Below are 21,825 nucleotides of genomic sequence, written 5' to 3' on the forward strand. Positions count from 1 at the left end.
TGGGCAGCTGGGAGGAGGTGTTCTTATTATCCATGGACTTTACAGTGTCCCAGAACTTTGTGTTGCAGGAAGCACATTTCTGCATGAAAATGCTAGCCTTGGCTTTTCTAACTGCCTGTGTATATTGGTTTCTAGCTTCCCTGAAAAGTTGCATATCACAGTGGCAGTTCAATGCTAATGCAGAACGCCATAGGATGTTTTTGTGTTGGTTAAGGGCAGTCAGGTCTGGAGAGAACCAAGGGCTATATCTGTTCCTGGTTCTAAATTTCTTGAATGGGGCATGCTTATTTAAGATGGTGAGGAAGACATTTTAAAAAATTAAAAATAACCAGGCATCCTCTACTGACGGGATGAGATCAACATCCTTCCAGGATACCCCGGCCAGGTCGATTAAAAAGGCCTGTTCGCTGAAGTTTTTCAGGGAGCGTTTGACAGTGATGAGTGGAGGTCGTTTGACCGCTGACCCATTATGGATGCAGGCAATGAGGCAGTGAACGCTGAGATCTTGTTTGAAAACAGCAGAGGTGTATTTAGAGGGCTTGTTGGTTAGGATGATATCTATGAGGGTGGCCGTGTTTACGGCTTTGGGGTGGTACCTGGTAGGTTCATTGATCATTTGTGTGAGATTGCGGGCATCAAGCTTAGATTGTAGGATGGCTGGGGTGTTAAGCATGTTCCAGTTTAGGTCGTCTAGCAGCACGAGCTCTGAAGATAGATGGGGGGCAATTAGTTCACATATGGTGTCCAAAGCACAGCTGGGGGTAGAGGGTGGTCTATAGCAGGCGGCAACGGTGAGAGACTTGTTTTTAGAGAGGTGGATTTTTAAGAGTAGAAGTTCAAATTGTTTGGGTACAGACCTCTGTAGGGCAGAACTCTGCAGGCTATCTTTGCAAGATTGTAACACCACCCCCTTTGGCCGTTCTATCTTGTCTGAAAATGTTGTAGTAAGCGAAGGAGATTTCAGAATTTTTGGTGGTCTTCCTAAGCCAGGATTCAGACATGGCTAGAACATCCGGGTTGGCAGAGTGTGCTAAAGCAGTGAATAAAACAAACTTAGGGAGGAGGCTTCTAATTTTAACATGCATGAAACCAAGGCTAATACACTTACAGAAGTCATCAAAAGAGAGCGCATGGGGAATAGGAGTGGAGCTAGGCACTGCAGGGCCTAGATTCACCTCTACATCACCAGAGGAACAGAGGAGGAGTAGGATAAGGGTACGGCTAAAAGCTATGAGAATTGGTCGTCTAGAATGTCCGGAACAGAGAGTAAAAGGAGGTTTCTGGGGGCGATAAAATAGCTTCAAGGTATAATGTGCAGACAAAGGTATGGTAGGATGTGAATACAGTGGAGGTAAATCTAGGTGTTGCGTGATGATGATAGAGATATTGTCTCTAGAAACATCATTGAAACCAGGTGATGTCATCGCATATGTGGATGGTGTTATGCAGGTGAGTGAGGACCCAAAAGCGACTTAACAGAAACAGAGTTTATTCAAGTCCAAACAGAAAACGACAAATCCTGAATCCTTAACAGGAAATGTCCAAACGGGGAATAACAGAAATCCTCTAGTCTGTAGAGGGGAATAACAGGAGAAGCGGCCACAGACTGCAGGTCGCTTCGGGTAGGCGCAGGCCGTAGCTGACAGAGACACCTGCTCACACGCAGCATCTGATGAAGGCAAAAACACGACAGAACGGAACAAGAACACAGCACAGCAAACAAGGATCCGACAAGGACAGAAGCGGAAACAGAGGGAGAAATAGGGACTCTAATCAGAGGGCAAAATAGGGGACAGGTGTGAAAGAGTAAACGAGGTAGTTAGGAGAATGAGGAACAGCTGGGAGCAGGAACGGAACGATAGAGAGAGAGAGGGATAGAGAGAGGGAAAGAACCTAATAAGACCAGCAGGGGGAAACGAATAGAAGAGAAAGCACAGGGACAAGACATGACAATCTATGACAAAACATGACAGATGGTGGAACTAAAAGATTGGATAAGGTATAATGAGCAGGGCTAGAGGCTCTGCAGTGAAATGAGCCAATAAACACTAACCGGAACAGCAATGGACAAGGCATATTGACATTAAGTAGAGGCATGCTTAGCCGAGTGTTCATAAGGGTCCAGTGAGTAGTGAGGTGTGTTGGGGTAACAGCGATTCAGACAGCTAGCCGGGCCATCGGTAGCAAGCTAGCATAGGATGGAGGTCTGTTTTTAGCCCCTCGTGCGTTTCCATCAGTAGATTAGTGGGGTTCCGTGTGGTAGAGGGGATCAATCCAATTGGCAAAATAGATATAGTTATACTGACCCAAGAAGAAATTGTCCGATAGACCTATTCAGATAGCAGCCGATAAGACAGCTAACGATTAGCGCAGATGAGCGTTCAGGTAACGTCGCGACGGAGGGGCCAGTTGGATAACTCCCTCAGGCATATAACGTCGGTAGTCCAGTTGTGAAGGCCCGGTGGGGCTCCGCATCGGCAGTAAAACGGGTCCGGATAGGTGATTGTAGCCCAGGAGTGGCTGATGGAACTCTTCAGCTGGATAGCTCCTGAATAATTGATGTTTGCTCCGGGATCGACGTAAGCCAATAGTCACACGGATAGCAGCTAGCTAGCTGCGAGATGTACAGAGCTTGCGGTTGAAACCCGGAGATATGGAGAGAAAAATAGGTCCGGTATGTTCTGGTCTGAGTCGCATTGTACAAAACTAGCGATAGCTTTTCGAGCTAAAGGATAGCTGATGACCACAAACCGTGGTTAGCTGAATACTAACGTTAGCCAGTAAACTGGCTAGCTTCTGGCCAGCTTCTGGTTAGCTTCTGGCTAGCTTCTGGTTAGCTTCTGGCTAGCTTCTATTGTGGGTTTCAGATTTTTTACGACCAGGTCCACCCACCCCAACCAATCAACAACCCCCCCACCCCCAAGTCAACCATGCCCACACCCCATTTAGGCCTCCTCAGATCAGTCCTATGCCCCTCCTGCCCACCCATGTCCCCTACTCCCGCAAAGAGTGCCTCAACATGAAAGTTACACATACTCCCAGGCAGTGAGCGGGCAAACAGGCCCTACTCTTACACTAGCCCAAGCTGATGGAATATACAGTACCAGATGCTCAGCAGGCTCTGCTCACACTTACTGGCATGAGGCCAAACCACCCAACCAACAATATTGGACACTTTATGGAAGACAAAGCCTTCACTATTTCATCCTGGAATATCCAAAGCCTGAGGTAATCTGCTTTTGGCCTAAAGAGCAGGAACCTGGACTTCATCAGATAAATCAGAAATACAGACATTGTCATCCTACAAGAAACATGGTATAGAAGAGACGGACCCACCGGTTGCCCTCTAGGTTACAGAGAGCTGGTAGTCCCATCCACAAAAACAACCAGGTGTGAAACAAGGAAGGGACTCAGGGGGTATGCTAATTTCGTATGGTATAGAGCAGACCTAACTCACTCTATTAAATTAATCAAAACAGGAACATTTTACATTTATCTTGAAATTCAAAAGGAAATGATCTAAACAGAAAAATGTCCTCCTGTGTGCTACCTACAGTGGGGAGAACAAGCATTTGATACACTGCCAATTTTGCAGGTTTTCCCTCTTACAAAGCATGTAGAGGTCTGTAATGTTTATTGTAGGTACACTTCAACTGTGAGAGATGGAATCTAAAACAAAAATCCAGAAAATCACATTGTATAATTTTTAAGTAATTAATTAGCATTTTATTGCATGACATAAGTATTTAACGCATCAGAAAAGCAGAACTTAATATTTGGTACAGAAACCTTTGTTTGCAATTACAGAGATCATACGTTTCCTGTAGTTCTTGACCAGGTTTTCACACACTGCAGCAGGGATTTTGGCCCACTCCTCCATACAGACCTTCTCCAGATCCTTCAGGTTTCGGGGCTGTCGCTGGGCAATACGGACTTTCAGCTCCCTCCAAAGATGTTCTATTGGGTTCAGGTCTGGTGACTGGCTAGGCCACTAGATGGGAACATCAACTCAGAAGAGTTGGCTGAGGGCAGATAAAAGTTCCAAATATCCAGACTCCAGAAACCCCAGATTCCTGTGTGCATTGCTTTCAGGATAGCGTGCTGATGTGAGCTTGTTGTTCTCCCTCTCTGTCTGCAGCAACCATGAAGAAAAGCAGTGTCCTGTTTCCTGGGGGGGATGGCCTGAACATGAATGGGATGAACGCCCCAACCTTCTCCGAGGGGGACCTACTTCTCCAGGTACAGTACAGTACAGTACAGACAGACAGACAGACAGACAGACAGACAGACAGACAGACAGACAGACAGACAGACAGACAGACAGACAGACAGACAGACAGACAGACAGACAGACAGACAGACAGAGTTGAGAAGCAGGTACAAGAAGTTGAACATTTTAATGAGGAACAGCGTCAGCAAGGACATATGACAGTCAATGCAGACGCAGGGAACAGAGCGGGGAACCAGACAGATATAGGGGAGGTAATGAGAGAGGTGATTGAGTCCAATAATCATTGATGTGCGTGACGGGGAGAAGGCAGGTGTGTGTAATGATGATGGTAGGAGGGCACAATGCTGGGTAGCCTGGTGCCCTCATGTGCCGGGGAGCTGGAGCAGGCGTGACAGTAAACAGTTACCAGGTTATACCAGGTATAATAGCCCCATAGTAAATAGGGTGCCAGATTATAATTGTTTTATTTGATTTTTATCTTTAGGCAAGTCAGTTGAGAACAAATTCAAATTCTTATTTTCAATGACGGCCTAGGAACAGTTGGTTAACTGCCTGTTCAGGGGCAGAACGACAGATTTGTACCTTGTCAGCTCGGGGGTTTGAACTCGCAACCTTCCGGTTACTAGTCCAACGCTCTAACCACTAGGCTACCCTGCCGCACCAATACCCCCATAGTATACAGGTTGCCAGATTGTAATAACCCCATAGTGAACAGGTTGCCAGATTACAATACCCATGTAGTAAACAGGTTGCCAGATTATAATACCCCCATAGTAAACAGGTTGCCAGATTATAATACCCCCAAAGTAATCAGGTTGCCAGATTATAATACCCCCAAAGTAATCAGGTTGCCAGATTATAATACCCCCAAAGTAATCAGGTTGCCAGATTATAATACCCCCATAGTAATCAGGTTGCCAGATTATAAAACCCCCATAGGAAACAGGTTGCCAGATGATAATACCCCCAGATGAACAAAATGTCATCTTTAATGCAACCCTGTCATTCATGCGTTCGTTTTTGAAGCTCGTCTGGAGCAGTGAAATGAAATGTTATATAGTGAGAGTGTGCTTTACTGTATTAACACTGTATCTGGTCTTGCAGGCTCTGAATGGCTTTGTGCTGGTGGTCACAGCTGAGGGACATGTGTTCTATGCCTCTCCTACTATCCAAGACTACCTGGGCTTCCATCAGGTAACTACAATATCGTCTGTAACATAACTGTAACTACGTTTACATTTGACATTTTAGTCATGTAGCAGACACTCTTATCCAGAGCGATTTATAGTAGTGAGTGCATACGCCAGGGTTGTGGGAATCGAACCCACAACCATGTTCTACCAACTCCAACACCATGCTCTACCAACTCCAACACCATGCTCTACCAACTCCAACACCATGCTCTACCAACACCAACACCATGCTCTACCAACACCAACACCATGCTCTACCAACTCCAACGCCATGCTCTACCAACACCAACACCATGCTCTACCAACTCCAACACCATGCTCTACCAACTGAGCCACATGGGACATCACATCACATCTGTAACACAACTGTAACAACATCACATATGTAACATAACACAACATCACATCACATATGTAACATACAGTGGTTTGCAAAAGTATTCACCCCCTTGGCATTTTTCCTATTTTGTTTCCTTGTACCCTGGAATTAAAATAGATTTTTGGGGGTTTTGTATCATTTGATTTACACAACATGCCTACCACTTTGAAGATGCAAAAAAATGTATTTTGGTGAAACAAACAAGAAATAAGACAAAGAAACAGAACTTGAGCGGCTTTGTGATGGCCACTCCAATACTTTGACTTTGTTGTCATAAAGCCGTTTTGCCACAACTTTGGAAGTATGCTTGAGGTCATTGTCCGTTTGGAAGACCCATTTGCGACCAAGCTTTAACTTCCTGACTGATGTCTTGAGCTGTTGCTTCAATATATCCACAAGTTTCCTTCCTCATGAAGACATCTATTTTGTGACGTGCAACAGTCACTCCTGCAACAAAGCCCCCCCAGAACATGATGCTGCCACTCCCGTGCCTCACGGTTGGGTGTTCTTCGGCTTGCAAGCCTCCCCCTTTTTCCTCCAAACAAAACGATAGTCATTATAGCCAAACAGTTATTTTTGTTTCATCAAAACAAAGGACATTTCTCCAAAAAAGTACAATCTTTGTCCCCATGTGCAGTTGCAAACCATAGTCTGTCTTTTTCCGTGCGGTTTTGGATTAGTGGCTTCTTCCTTGCTGAGTGGCCTTTCAGGTTATGTCGACATAGGACTCGTTTTACTGTGGATATTTATACTTTTGTACCTGTTTCCTCCAGCATCTTTACAAGGTCCTTCGCGTCTCCTTCCTGAGCGGTAGGAAGGCTGCGTGGTCCCATGGTGTTTATACTTGTATACTATTGTTTGTACAGATGAATTTGGTACCTTCAGGCGTTTGGAAATTGCTCCCAAAGATGAACCAGACTTGTGGAAGTCTACAAAAACATTTCTGAGGTCTTGGCTGATTTATTTTGATTTTCCCATGATGTCAAGCAAAGAGGCACTGAATTTTAAGGTAGGCCTTTAAATACATCCACAGGTACACCTCCAATTGACTCAAATAATGTCAATTAGCCTAATCTTCTGAAGCATTACATAATTTTCTGGAATTTTACAAGCTGTTTAAAGGCACAGTGAACTTAGTGTATGTAAACTTCTGACCCACTGGAATTGTGATACAGTGAGTTAGTTATAAGTGAAATAATCTGTCTGTAAACAATTGTTGAAAAAATTACTTGTGTGATGCACAAAGTAGATGTCCTAACCGACTTTCCAAAACTATAGTTTGTTAAGAACAAGAAATTTGTGGAGTGGTTGAATAACGAGTTTTAATGACTCCAACCTAAGTGTATGTAAACTTGTAAACTTCCGACTTCAACTGTACACTGAGATCATGTGACAGATCATGTGACACTTAGATTGCACACATTGACTTTATTTAACTAATTATGTGACTTCTGAAGGTAATTGGTTGCACCAGATCTTATTTAGGGGCTTCATAGCAAAGGGGGTGAATACATATAAACTCACCACTTTTCACTTTTTATTTTATTTTACATTCTTTGAAACAAGTCATTTTTTTTCATTTCACTTCACCAATTTAGAGTATTTTGTGTATGTCCATTACATAAAACCCAAATAAAAATATATTTTAATTCCAGGTTGTAATGCAACAAAATAGGAAAAATGCCAAGGGGGGTGAATTATTTTGCAAGGCACTGTAGCATCACATCACATCTGTAACATAACACAACATCACATCTGTAACATAACACAACATCACATCTGTAACATAACACAACATCACATCACATCTGTAACATAACACAACATCACAACTGTAACATAACACAACATCACATCTGTAACATAACACAACATCTGTAACATAACACAACATCACATCTGTAACATAACACAACATCACATCTGTAACATAACACAACATCACATCACATCTGTAACATAACACAACATCACAACTGTAACATAAAACAACATCACAACTGTAACATAACACAACATCACAACTGTAACATAACACAACATCACATCTGTAGCATAACACAACATCACATCACATCTGTAACATAACACAACATCACATCTGTAACATAACACAACATCACATCTGTAACATAACACAACATCACATCTGTAACATAACACAACATCACATCTGTAACATAACACAACATCACATCACATCTGTAACATAACACAACATCACATCACATCTGTAACATAACACAACATCACATCACATCTGTAACATAACACAACATCACATCTGTAACATAACACAACATCACATCTGTAACATAACACAACATCACATCTGTAACATAACACAACATCACATCACATCTGTAACATAACACAACATCACATCTGTAACATAACACAACATCACATCACATCTGTAACATAACACAACATCACATCTGTAACATAACACAACATCACATCTGTAACATAGCACAACATCACATCACATCTGTAACATAGCACAACATCACATCTGTAACATAACATAACACAACATCACATCTGTAACATAACACAACATCACATCTGTAACATAACACAACATCACATCTGTAACATAGCACAACATCACATCACATCTGTAACATAACACAACATCACATCACATCTGTAACATAACACAACATCACATCACATCTGTAACATAACACAACATCACATCTGTAACATAACACAACATCACATCACATCTGTAACATAACACAACATCACATCTGTAACATAACACAACATCACATCTGTAACATAACACAACATCACATCTGTAACATAACACAACATCACATCTGTAACATAACACAACATCACATCTGTAACATAACACAACATCACATCTGTAACATAACACAACATCACATCACATCTGTAACATAACACAACATCACATCACATCTGTAACATAACACAACATCACATCTGTAACATAACACAACATCACATCTGTAACATAACACAACATCACATCACATCTGTAACATAACACAACATCACATCTGTAACATAGCACAACATCACATCACATCTGTAACATAACACAACATCACATCACATCTGTAACATAACACAACATCACATCTGTAACATAACACAACATCACATCTGTAACATAGCACAACATCACATCACATCTGTAACATAGCACAACATCACATCTGTAACATAACATAACACAACATCACATCTGTAACATAACACAACATCACATCTGTAACATAACACAACATCACATCTGTAACATAGCACAACATCACATCACATCTGTAACATAACACAACATCACATCACATCTGTAACATAACACAACATCACATCACATCTGTAACATAACACAACATCACATCTGTAACATAACACAACATCACATCACATCTGTAACATAACACAACATCACATCTGTAACATAACACAACATCACATCTGTAACATAGCACAACATCACATCACATCTGTAACATAACACAACATCACATCTGTAACATAACACAACATCACATCACATCTGTAACATAACACAACATCACATCTGTAACATAGCACAACATCACATCACATCTGTAACATAACACAACATCACATCTGTAACATAGCACAACATCACAACACATCTGTAACATAACACAACATCACAACACATCTGTAACATAACACAACATCACAACACATCTGTAACATAACACAACATCACAACACATCTGTAACATAACACAACATCACAACACATCTGTAACATAACACAACATCACAACACATCTGTAACATAACACAACATCACAACACATCTGTTACATCACATCTGTAACATAACACAACATCACATCACATCTGTAACATAACACAACATCACATCTGTAACATAGCACAACATCACATCACATCTGTAACATAACACAACATCACATCACATCTGTAACATAACACAACATCACATCACATCTGTAACATAACACAACATCACATCACATCTGTTACATCACATCTGTAACATAACACAACATCACACCACATCTGTAACATAACACAACATCACACCACATCTGTAACATAACACAACATCACATCTGTGAGTTGAAAACAGCAGGTCTGGGACAGGTAGCACGTCCGGTGAACAAGTCAGGGTTCCATAGACGCAGGCAGAATAGTTGAAACTGGAGCAGCAGCACGGCCAGGTGGACTGGGGACAGCAAGGAGTCATCATGCCAGGTAGACGCCATATAGTTCTGGGTTGTCCCCTTCATTACAGTTATACACTATAGGGTATTTTCAATGCTTAACAGGTAACTATGTGTCTTTCATACCCTGCTTTGTAGTTTACTTTGACCCTTTATGAGTTGTCACTCATGGACTGTCTCCACGGGGTGATCAGCACAACAGACACACCCAGAGCTTACTGTGTTTCCCACTTAGGCCATAAATCACAAGGTAAACAGTGTTTATAGTTGTTAGATTATAGTTAGGGTTATGGTTCGCTCAAAGCCTTTCGCATTCGTTTCTCAGTAGAAATGCATCGTTTCAGTTAATTCAGTTTGACCGAGGCAAAATTTATGAGTGCCGTCTGACTGACGGGCTATGTGGCAATGTGATGTTACTCTGTCGGGTCCCAACTTCCAAGAGTCCGCTTTGGCTTTGACCACAAACCTCGTAGTTCCTTTTGTTCTGAGAGAAACTTGTAAGTAACAAGTGAATCACATGAAACCAGGAACAAACAGTGTCCAGGGCCCACTTCAGACTTGTGGCTTCAGGGTTTATTTGCTTAGTCACACACATGCTTTTGTAAGACTTCATAAGCTCTGGTCCATTACATTGTCGTTATAGTTTTTCAGGGGTGGGCAACACAGTTGCAAGTCCTACTAAAGTCCTATTCGTTGTCCTATTCGTTGTCCTATTCGTTGTCCTATTCGTTGTCCTATTCGTTGTCCTATTCGTTGTCCTATTCGTTGTCCTATTAGTTGTCCTATTAGTTGTCCTATTCGTTGTCCTATTAGTTGTCCATTCCAGTGGAGACTACAAGTGAAGTACCCATGTCATTAAGAAGCCCTGATACGGCGTGTAGAATAACAATTGAGACTACAAGTGAAGTACCCATGTCATTAAGAAGCCCTGATACGGCTTGTAGAATAACAATGGAGGCTACAAGTGAAGTACCCATGTCATTAAGACGCCCTGATACGACTTGTAGAATAACAATGGAGACTCCAAGTGAAGTACCCATGTCATTAAGAAGCCCTGATACGGCTTGTAGAATAACAATGGAGGCTACAAGTGAAGTACCCATGTCATTAAGAAGCCCTGATACGGCTTGTAGAATAACAATGGAGACTACAAGTGAAGTACCCATGTCATTAAGAAGCCCTGATACGGCTTGTAGAATAACAATGGAGACTACAAGTGAAGTACCCATGTCATTAAGAAGCCCTGATACGGCTTGTAGAATAACAATGGAGACTACAAGTGAAGTACCCATGTCATTAAGAAGCCCTGATACGGCTTGTAGACACCACTATTATAATGCCTCTACAATAACAATGGAGGCTACAGACATAGTCATGAACTCGATTTAACTTTGGTTGACTTTTCCCTGTCTCTTTGTCTGTCTGTAGTCAGACGTGGTTCACCAGAGTGTGTTTGAGCTGATCCACACAGACGACAGAGCCACGTTCAGACGACAGCTTCACTTTGCCCTCAACCCCAAGCCCTTTGACCCAGAGCAGGGAGGAGACGGTGAGTGACCTGGAGGGAATGGGTTGTGGACAGTTTGGGTCATTTTTTTCAGTGGATTTTAGTGGAAGTCATCGATTGATGTCAATGGAAGCATGCTCGAGCTAGGTGTGTTTATTTCAATTTATGATTTGGCCCATGTTTTTTGATGATAAGCTCTCATTTTACGATCTTTCACCACATTTCTATGTTCAGGCATGGCGAGCAGCAGTGACATCACCAGGAACATCGTGACCTATAACCCTGAGCAGCTCCCACCAGAGAACTCCTCCTTCCTGGAGAGGAACTTTGTGTGCCGCTTCCGCTGCCTCCTGGACAACTCCTCTGGCTTCCTGGTGAGTCTCTCAGCTTCCTAGTGAGTCTCTCAGCTTCCTGGTGAGTCTCTCAGCTTCCCGGTGAGTCTCTCATCTATAGGGCTGTAGAGAAAACATCCACTTTGTATTGTCACCAGAAAGTACTTACATTTACATTTAAGTCATTTAGCAGACGCTCTTCTCCAGAGGGACTTACAAATTGGTGCATTCACCTTATGACATCCAGTGGAACAGCCACTTTACAATAGTGCATCTAAATCTTTTAAGGGGGGGGGGGTAGAAGGAATACTTTATCCTATCCTAGGTATTCCTTAAAGAGGTGGGGTTTCAGGTGTCTCCGGAAGGTGGTGATTGACTCCGCTGTCCTGGCGTCGTGAGGGAGTTTGTTCCACCATTATTGGAGGGCCAGAGCAGCGAACACTTTTTGACTGGGCTGAGCGGGAACTGAACTCAGTGGTAGGGAGGCGAGCAGGCCAGATGTGGATGAACGCAGTGCCCTTGTTTGGGTGTAGGGCCTGATCAGAGCCTGGAGGTACTGAGGTGCCGTTCCCCTCACAGCTCCGTAGGCAAGCACCATGGTCTTGTAGAGGATGCGAGCTTCAACTGGAAGCCAGTGGAGAGAGCGGAGGAGCGGGGTGACGTGAGAGAACTTGGGAAGGTTGAACACCAGACGGGCTGCGGCGTTCTGGATGAGTTGTAGGGGTTTAATGGCACAGGCAGGGAGCCCAGCCAACAGCGAGTTGCAGTAATCCAGACGGGAGATGACAAGTGCCTGGATTAGGACCTGCGCCGCTTCCTGTGTGAGGCAGGGTCGTACTCTGCGGATGTTGTAGAGCATGAACCTACAGGAACGGGCCACCGACTTGATGTTAGTTGAGAACGACAGGGTGTTGTCCAGGATCACGCCAAGGTTCTTAGCGCTCTGGGAAGAGGACACAATGGAGTTGTCAACCGTGATGGCGAGATCATGGAACGGGCAGTCCTTCCCCGGGAGGAAGAGCAGCTCCGTCTTGCCGAGGTTCAGCTTGAGGTGGTGATCCGTCATCCACACTGATATGTCTGCCAGACATGCAGAGATGCGATTCGCCACCTGGTCATCAGAAGGGGGAAAGGAGAAGATTAATTGTGTGTCGTCTGCATAGCAATGATAGGAGAAACCATGTGAGGTTATGACAGAGCCAAGTGACTTGGTGTATAGCGAGAATAGGAGAGGGCCTAGAACAGAGCCCTGGGGGACACCAGTGGTGAGAGCGCGTGGTGAGGAGACAGATTCTCGCCACGCCACCTGGTAGGAGCGACCTGTCAGGTAGGACGCAATCCAAGCGTGGGCCGCGCCGGAGATGCCCAACTCGGAGAGGGTGGAGAGGAGGATCTGATGGTTCACAGTATCGAAGGCAGCCGATAGATCTAGAAGGATGAGAGCAGAGGAGAGAGAGTTAGCTTTAGCAGTGCGGAGCGCCTCCGTGATACAGAGAAGAGCAGTCTCAGTTGAATGACTAGTCTTGAAACCTGACTGATTTGGATCAAGAAGGTCATTCTGAGAGAGATAGCGGGAGAGCTGGCCAAGGACGGCACGTTCAAGAGTTTTGGAGAGAAAAGAAAGAAGGGATTCTGGTCTGTAGTTGTTGACATCGGAGGGATCGAGTGTAGGTTTTTTCAGAAGGGGTGCAACTCTCGCTCTCTTGAAGACGGAAGGGACGTAGCCAGCGGTCAGGGATGAGTTGTTGAGCGAGGTGAGGTAAGGGAGAAGGTCTCCGGAAATGGTCTGGAGAAGAGAGGAGGGGATAGGGTCAAGCGGGCAGGTTGTTGGATGGCCGGCCGTCACAAGACGCGAGATTTCATCTGGAGAGAGAGGGGAGAAAGAGGTCAGAGCACAGGGTAGGGCAGTGTGAGCAGAACCAGCGGTGTCGTTTGACTTAGCAAACGAGGATCGGATGTCGTCGACCTTCTTTTCAAAATGGTTGACGAAGTCATCTGCAGAGAGGGAGGAAGGGGGGAGGGGGAGGAGGATTCAGGAGGGAGGAGAAGGTGGCAAAGAGCTTCCTAGGGTTAGAGGCAGATGCTTGGAATTTAGAGTGGTAGAAAGTGGCTTTAGCAGCAGAGACAGGGGAGGAAAATGTAGAGAGGAGGGAGTGAAACGATGCCAGGTCCGCAGGGAGGCGAGTTTTCCTCCATTTCCGCTCGGCTGCCCGGAGCCCTGTTCTGTGAGCTCGCAGGAGGGGAGGACCGAGCCGGCCTGGAGGATAGGGGACATAGAGAGTCAAAGGATGCAGAAAGGGAGGAGAGGAGGGTTGAGGAGGCAGAATCAGGAGATAGGTTGGAGAAGGTTTGAGCAGAGGGAAGAGATGATAGGATGGAAGAGGAGAGAGTAGCGGGGGATAGAGAGCGAAGGTTGGGACGGCGCGATACCATCCGAGTAGGGGCAGTGTGGGAGGTGTTGGATGAGAGCGAGAGGGAAAAGGATACAAGGTAGTGGTCGGAGACTTGGAGGGGAGTTGCAATGAGGTTAGTGGAAGAACAGCATCTAGTAAAGATGAGGTTGAGCGTATTGCCTGCCTTGTGAGTAGGGGGGGAAGGTGAGAGGGTGAGGTCAAAAGAGGAGAGGAGTGGAAAGAAGGAGGCAGAGAGGAATGAGTCAAAGGTAGACGTGGGGAGGTTAAAGTCGCCCAGAACTGTGAGAGGTGAGCCATCCTCAGGAAAGGAGCTTATCAAGGCATCAAGCTCATTGATGAACTCTCCGAGGGAACCTGGAGGGCGATAAATGATAAGGATGTTAAGCTTGAAAGGGCTGGTAACTGTGACAGCATGGAATTCAAAGGAGGCGATAGACAGATGGGTAAGGGGAGAAAGAGAGAATAACCACTTGGGAGAGATGAGGATCCCGGTGCCACCACCCCGCTGACCAGAAGCTCTCGGGGTGTGCGAGAACACGTGGGCGGACGAAGAGAGAGCAGTAGGAGTAGCAGTGTTGTCTGTGGTGATCCATGTTTCCGTCAGTGCCAAGAAGTCGAGGGACTGGAAGGAGGCATAGGCTGAGATGAACTCTGCCTTGTTGGCCGCAGATCGGCAGTTCCAGAGGCTACCGGAGACCTGGAACTCCACGTGGGTCGTGCGCGCGCTGGGACCACCAGATTAGGGTGGTCCCACCTCTTTAAGGTCCCACCTCAGTGGTCCCACCTCTTTAAGGAATACCTAGGATAGGATAAGTAATCCCTCTCACCCCCCCCCCCCCCTTTAAGATTTAGATGCACTATTGTAAAGTGACTGTTCCACTGGATGTCATAAGGTGAATGCACCAATTTGTAAGTCGCTCTGGATAAGAGCGTCTGCTAAATGACTTAAATGTAAAATGTAGGGTGGCCACGGCCACGCGGTGTGGAGCGTTTGTATGGTCTGTGCAGAGAGGAGAGAACAGGGATAGACAGACACATAGTTGACAGGCTACAGAAGAGGCTACGCTAATGCAAAGGATATTGGAATGACAAGTGGACTACACGTCTCGAATGTTCAGAAAGTTAAGCTTACGTAGCAAGAATCTTATTGACTAAAATGATTAAAATGATACAGTACTGCTGAAGTAGGCTAGCTGGCAGTGGCTGCGTTGTTGACTTTGTAGGCTAGCTGGCAGTGGCTGCGTTGTTGACACTACACTAATCAAGTCGTTCCGTTGAGTATAATAGTTTCTACAGTGCTGCTATTCGGGGGCTAGCTGGCTAGCTAGCAGTGTTGATTACGTTACGTTGCGTTAAAAGAACGACAATAGCTGGCTAGCTAACCTAGAAAGTCGCTCTAGACTACACAATTATCTTTGATACAAAGACGGCTATGTAGCTAGCTATGTAGCTAGCTACGATCAAACAAATCAAACCGTTGTACTGTAATGAAATGAAGTGAAAATGTGATACTACCTGTGGAGCGAAGCGGAATGCGACCGGGTTGTTGAGTGTTGTTGAGTGCGGAAGTTCTATTCTTCATACACTGTATTGTCTCAAAAGAACACACAGCAGCACTGTTGATTAATTTGACAGTACGATGTGAGTGGTGGATCTTGGCAAAGCTTGGCAAAACTTTTTATACAATCAGTCACTAGGCGCGTTTCAGATCAATCACTAGTTAAGTTTAAGAGTCTAACATACCTTTGTTCTCCTCATATCCAGGCTCTGAACTTCCAGGGGCGTTTGAAGTTCCTCCATTGCCAGAGCATGCTGGGGGATGACGGGATGCACAGCCAGCCCAGGTTGGGCCTGTTCACCATCGCCACCCCTGTCCACACCCCATCCATATTGGAGATAAGAAACAAGACGATCTTCTTCCAGACCAAACACAAGCTTGACTTCACCCCCACGGGTGTCGATGCCAGGTGACTCTAAAGGCCTGAAACTAATTCTCAAAAAAATAGTTAGGCTTACATTTAGGAAGGAAGTATGCTACCATTTAATCTAAGTGCCTTGATCAAATGTAGGACTTGATCAAAATGGAACTCTTTTTAAAATGTCACTATTTCACTTTTCTATTCAACATGTTTGAGGGATGACTTCACAAGTGAACATGATGTGTAATGTGTTGTACTTTCCACTAACGCTAACATGGTGTGGCCTGCCCTGTTGTCTCTCTACAGGGGGAAGGTTGTCCTGGGATACTCAGAGATTGAGTTGTGTATGAGAGGCTCTGGGTATCAGTTCATCCACGCAGCTGATATGATGTACTGTGCAGATAACCATGTCAGAAGTATGTTTACAATGGGTTCATAATAACTCTCTAGCAATGATGTGTTTGATCATTATTTTTGTATGATTATCTAATAATATGAATATTTTCCCCTCAGTGATTAAGACAGGAGAGAGTGGTCTGACCACGTTCAGACTGCTGCAGAAGACTGGGTGCTGGGTCTGGGTCCAGGCCAATGCCAGGCTTGTCTACAAAGGAGGAAGGCCCGACTTCATCATCGCACGCCAGAGAGCTTTACTGTGAGTAATTAATATCTGAAAGTACAATCTGTCTGCATCATCATTGACTGTCATTTCATTGCATCTCAAAATATATGATTGTATCATTCATTCATATGATTTTCTCTCTCTGTATCCCTTTAGTAATTCTGAGGGAGAGGAGAATCTACGCCAGAGGAAGATGCAGCTGCCCTTCAGCTTCACCACCGGGGAGGCCCTGCTGTACGAGACCGGCCCCACACTGGATGCCACGGAGTTCCAAACCAACCCCCCAAAAATCTGCAAGGTGGAGTCTCTGGACCCCCAGTCTCTACTGGGCTCTTTACTAAAGCAGGACGAATCCGTCTACACCCAGCCCCAGGAGCCTCAGCTACCCATAGACAAGGTATTCATGGACAGCCGAGCGCTCACCAACGTGGCCTGTAACTCCTGGCAGAGTAGCATGGAGCCCCAGGGGCCCGACGGGGTTGATGATGGTGATAGCCCCAGGGAGGTCAAGCACGAGGGGGCGTTGGTAGCCATGATAGATGCCCTGGAGAGGATGGCGCAGGATGGGGACCTGTGTGCGGCTCTGCAGGGGATGGACGTGGGTACGGCGGAGCTGATGGAGTGGGAGAGCACCCTCCTCAGGCTGAGCCAGAACTCCAATGGGACCGGGAGCGGGGACACCTCCCTAGAGCTGGATGACATCATGACCAACGACATCTTCTCTTACGTGGAGGAAGCCTTGTTCAAGGACAGCAGCGAGGGGAGCGGTAACCAGCCCAACTGCTCCACCATGGTCAACAACGACCCTAACCTGTTCACAGGGGTGCTCGACAACAACAACCAGGGTGGACCATTTCCAGGAGTGGTCAGCCCTACTACAGGTGCCGGACAGTGCAAGCCCGGGTTGCTTGACAAATTCAGCTTTGTCCAAAATGGCTCCCCAGTGAACGATCTAAATGGTATCAGCCACAGTCAGGTAACAGGCAACAGAGTAGTTGGTTTGGCAGGACAGAACCAGGCAGGACCACAGCAGGTGTTCAAGAGCACCCAGAGGCTCTCCCACTTCGGCCCCCAGATTCCTCAGACGGGCCTGAATATCCCCATCCTGCAGCAGCTACAGCTCAACGACATCTTCACCCCCTCTCTGGAGCTCCCCGAGCTCAGTAACCCACATAGCTCAGGCCAGAATGAGTCTGTCACGTTAAGCACTAGCATGGCTGGATCCTGTGCTCAGGCACCAAACAACCACATGGGAAGCCCTCAGATCATCGCTGGCCAGGTCCAATCTAACCAGCCACCTCCACAGGGTTTCCCTCATAATGGCTTGCCAGCTGCAATGGCACCAAACGGACCAGAGGAGATCTCTGTTCCACAGTCCAACCATCTACCACCTATTCTGGTGGATGCTTGGGCATCTTTGATTCCCAGTAATGGCTTTGTTTCACCCCAGATTGCCTGCAGTGCACCATTTCAGTCACTAAAAACCCAGAAAGTGCAGCAGTGGCCCCAGAACCAGCAGCATCAGCTACCACCATCCGCCAGCACAATGAAAAATGGACACCAATTCATCCCAGACTGTCACAGTCAAGCCACAGAGACCCAACGAGTCCCTCTCACAGGCCTTTGGCCACAGAACACCAACGGATTGTACCACCAACCCCAGCAGGGGCGATTGGCCAACGGCCAGCCTGCTCCATCTGGCAGCTGTATGTTTGAGAACGTCTCACCCCCCCTCCCCAACAGAAACAGCCACGTGGATGGCACCATTCTGCCTCCCCCCTTGTCTGCATGCCAGAGGAGGATGGTGGACCCCCAGGACCAGAGCTACTTGCAGTGGGGCCCCAGTGAGCCGGTGGTGGACACGTCAGCCATCATCCAGGACAACACCGGAATCAGCTTCCCGGCTCGCCCGCTTGTGGCCAACATCACCACCCCCGAGAGTCTACTGGCCATGCAGCAGTACCTTTCTGGACGCAACAGAGTCGGACAGACACAGGTAACTATGTTCTCTCTCTCTGTTGTGGATGGAGCACAGACTTTTTCCTTACCACATAACCTGGTTCTACTGGTCAAGTCACGTGGTTAGGAAAACTCAGGGCCCTAAATAATTATGAAGTAATTTATTGATATTATTAATTGTTACTTTATGAAACAAGCCAGGCTCTATTTATCATACTTTTCCCCCAACAGATCCCAAGCCTCAGTGTAGTAGACAGCAATGGAACATTCTCCTCATCCCCACTTGTCAATGGAACATTCTCCTCATCCCCACTTGTCAATGGAACATTCTCATCATCCCCACTTGTCAATGGAACATTCTCCTCAGCCCCACTTGTCAATGGAACATTCTCCTCAGCCCCACTTGTCAATGGAACATTCTCCTCAGCCCCACTTGTCAATGGAACATTCTCCTCAGCCCCACTTGTCAATGGAACATTCTCCTCAGCCCCACTTGTCAATGGAACATTCTCCTCAGCCCCACTTGTCAATGGAACATTCTCCTCAGCCCCACTTGTCAATGGAACATTCTCCTCAGCCCCACTTGTCAATGGAACCATGTGCTTTACAGACCACAACCAAACCAACTATTGCGACTTCTAAACACGAGTCACATGTTACTCTGTAAACATTATGGACAAAAAGAGGAGGAAGCCATCCATGGATCTGTTCATCCATCCATCCGTACACATTCAAAGACAACACACTGCCTTAAGAGCTGCCTCAGGTAGGGTGTCGTGATGACAAGCCATCCCCTAGTCAGACACACCATTCATCTCCCCATATCAGTGTTTACAGGAAATACAAGGACTCTTTTGATTAAGCACTTGTCACTTCTGTCAGCAATGGAACAAAAAGCAGCAACTTTACATGGAACTGGTTTCCTTTTCTTTTGTTGGGTTGTCTTCTGTTTTGTTTGTTGTTGCCTTGTCTTTGGTTTTATTACTGTGGGAAAACAGTATCTGTCACAACTTCAATGATATGAATGAAGTTTGAATCCTCACTGGTGAATTTGGCTTGTGTTATAATGGCTTTTTAGGGTCATGCCCAATTCCCAAAATGGTTTATATATATTAATGAAGCAGGCCATATTCATTTCTTGTTACGTTTGTTTCTTCTTACATTATAGTTGGATGGTGACAGGACACCATTCAAGTTTTCACTCGTGGAGAAACATACAAAAAACTGATATTGTACTCAGAGATTAAAAATAAAGGCAATAACATCCTCAATGTATATATGGAGTGTAGGGTTGCAAAATTCTGTGAATTTTAGATACATTTCCTAATTTTTTACAAAATCCCAGTTGGAGAATTCCTTGAATCCGGAGTGAATAAGCAGGAAATCCAGAATCCTCCAACCAGGGAATGCATTGAATGTTCCTGGAATTGTTCAACCCTAATGAAGTGTAAATACACAAATGGCCTCTATATTATTATAAAGATATTATTGTTTTTATTATGTGAGTGTGTTATGGCTGTGATGAATATGACTGTGTGTACATGGGGTGTGTTCCTGTTTGTGTTTGCTTGTTCTGAAGAATGAATGAAGCAGTGTACAAATAGAATTTCTGAGGAAAAAGCAACGTATTTCATTGAAATGTCTGCATTGGTTGCAGAGTAGGCTATAAAAAAACAAATGATGTGCTTTCAGATTGTACTCCTTGTAATGCTATTGGTATCCAAATTTCATTACAATTTAACAATAGTCTGATATAGTACGTTGATAATGCTATATCAATAGTATTCAATCCATTTATAGTTGTTTCTTTGTTTTATCTAAACTTCACTGAGCCATATGCTAACTTGTGGTAATTTGTTTACTTTCGTTTTTTGTTCATAATATCATCTGTGGAGGAAGGTGTAGTGCATGTTAAGGAGACTCAGGAGACAAACCGTCGCTAGAGACAAACCGTCGCTAGTGAATAGTCGACACACCACTTGCACAGTCTTCACATTTTGCTACCTTAAAATCTGAAAAGGGATTTTTTTCCTACCGATCTAAACAATCTACTCCACATTTTCAAAGTGAAAGAAAAATGTATAAAAAAGAAATACGAAACAAAGATGTTTTGATTGCGTATGTCTTCGCAGCCGAGGGGTTGATTGAAGACCCCCTTTTTGTTGTCATTTTTCTCTCCCCAAATTCGTGGTATCCAATATGTAGTTAGAATCTTGTATCATTGCTGCAACTCCCCTATGGACTCGGGAGAGGTAAAGGTTGAGAGCCATGCGTCCTCCAAAACACGACCCTGCCAGGCCGCACTGCTTCTTGACACACTGCTCGCTTAACCCGGAAGCCAGCCACACCAATGTGTCAGAGGAAACACCGTCCAACTGACAACCGAAGTCAGCTTGCAGACACCTGGCCCGCCACAAGGAGGTCTGTAAGAGCACGATGAGACAAGGAAATCCCAGCCGGCCAAACCTTCCCTGAACCCGGACGACACTGGACCAAACCCTCCCCTAATCCGGATGACGCTAGGCAAATTGTGCACTGCTTCATGGGTTTCCCGGTCACGGCTGGCTGTGGCACAGCCTGGGATGGAAACCGAGGCTGTAGTGACGCCTCAGCACTGCAATGCTGTTCCTTAGACCACTGCACCACTTGGGAGTCTCCGGTGGAAGCACCTTTGATAGTCATTACAGCTGTTAATTATTTTGAATAAGATTATTATTTAGAGAAACATATTTTCATTGTTTATGTCAAAATTGCTTAAGGTCAGTAAATTTGTTCAGGAGTCATTGATCGGCAGCCATATTCAAACCTTGTCTCTGATTGTCAAGCAAATTTAAGTCAAGGCTAAGAAACACTCAAGAACACTCAACACCTATTGGTAAGCCATTCTGGTGTCTATGGCATTAACATTTTTGTAACTGTGCCGCTGAAAATAAAACTATTCCAGGGTTTTCCTCAACTTTTTACCTAGGCTTTGCTCTTTTCATGTTTCTTTTGATCCTGACAAACTCCTCAGTCCCTACTAGTGACAGGCATACCCATAACATGATGCTTCCACCAC

The 21,825-nt window shown here is 45.1% G+C and overlaps 1 protein-coding gene across 1 annotated transcript in view; it reads left to right on the plus strand.

The window, feature by feature from the left end:
- LOC124011141 (aryl hydrocarbon receptor-like) overlaps window positions 1–21,110 on the plus strand; it is a 96,640-nt gene extending 75,530 nt beyond the window's left edge. The window contains exons 3-11 of the mRNA XM_046327941.1: window positions 4,139–4,239; window positions 5,336–5,425; window positions 11,443–11,563; window positions 11,756–11,895; window positions 16,032–16,234; window positions 16,493–16,602; window positions 16,700–16,841; window positions 16,965–18,804; window positions 18,999–21,110. Coding sequence (XP_046183897.1) covers window positions 4,139–4,239; window positions 5,336–5,425; window positions 11,443–11,563; window positions 11,756–11,895; window positions 16,032–16,234; window positions 16,493–16,602; window positions 16,700–16,841; window positions 16,965–18,804; window positions 18,999–19,409 — 3,158 coding nt within the window. The 3' untranslated portion in view covers window positions 19,410–21,110. The remainder of the gene's footprint in view (window positions 1–4,138; window positions 4,240–5,335; window positions 5,426–11,442; window positions 11,564–11,755; window positions 11,896–16,031; window positions 16,235–16,492; window positions 16,603–16,699; window positions 16,842–16,964; window positions 18,805–18,998) is intronic.
- The last annotated feature ends 715 nt before the right edge of the window (window positions 21,111–21,825 follow it).

The sequence above is a fragment of the Oncorhynchus gorbuscha genome, linkage group LG01 (assembly GCF_021184085.1).
Source record: "Oncorhynchus gorbuscha isolate QuinsamMale2020 ecotype Even-year linkage group LG01, OgorEven_v1.0, whole genome shotgun sequence".
NCBI classification, from domain to species: Eukaryota; Metazoa; Chordata; class Actinopteri; order Salmoniformes; family Salmonidae; genus Oncorhynchus; species Oncorhynchus gorbuscha.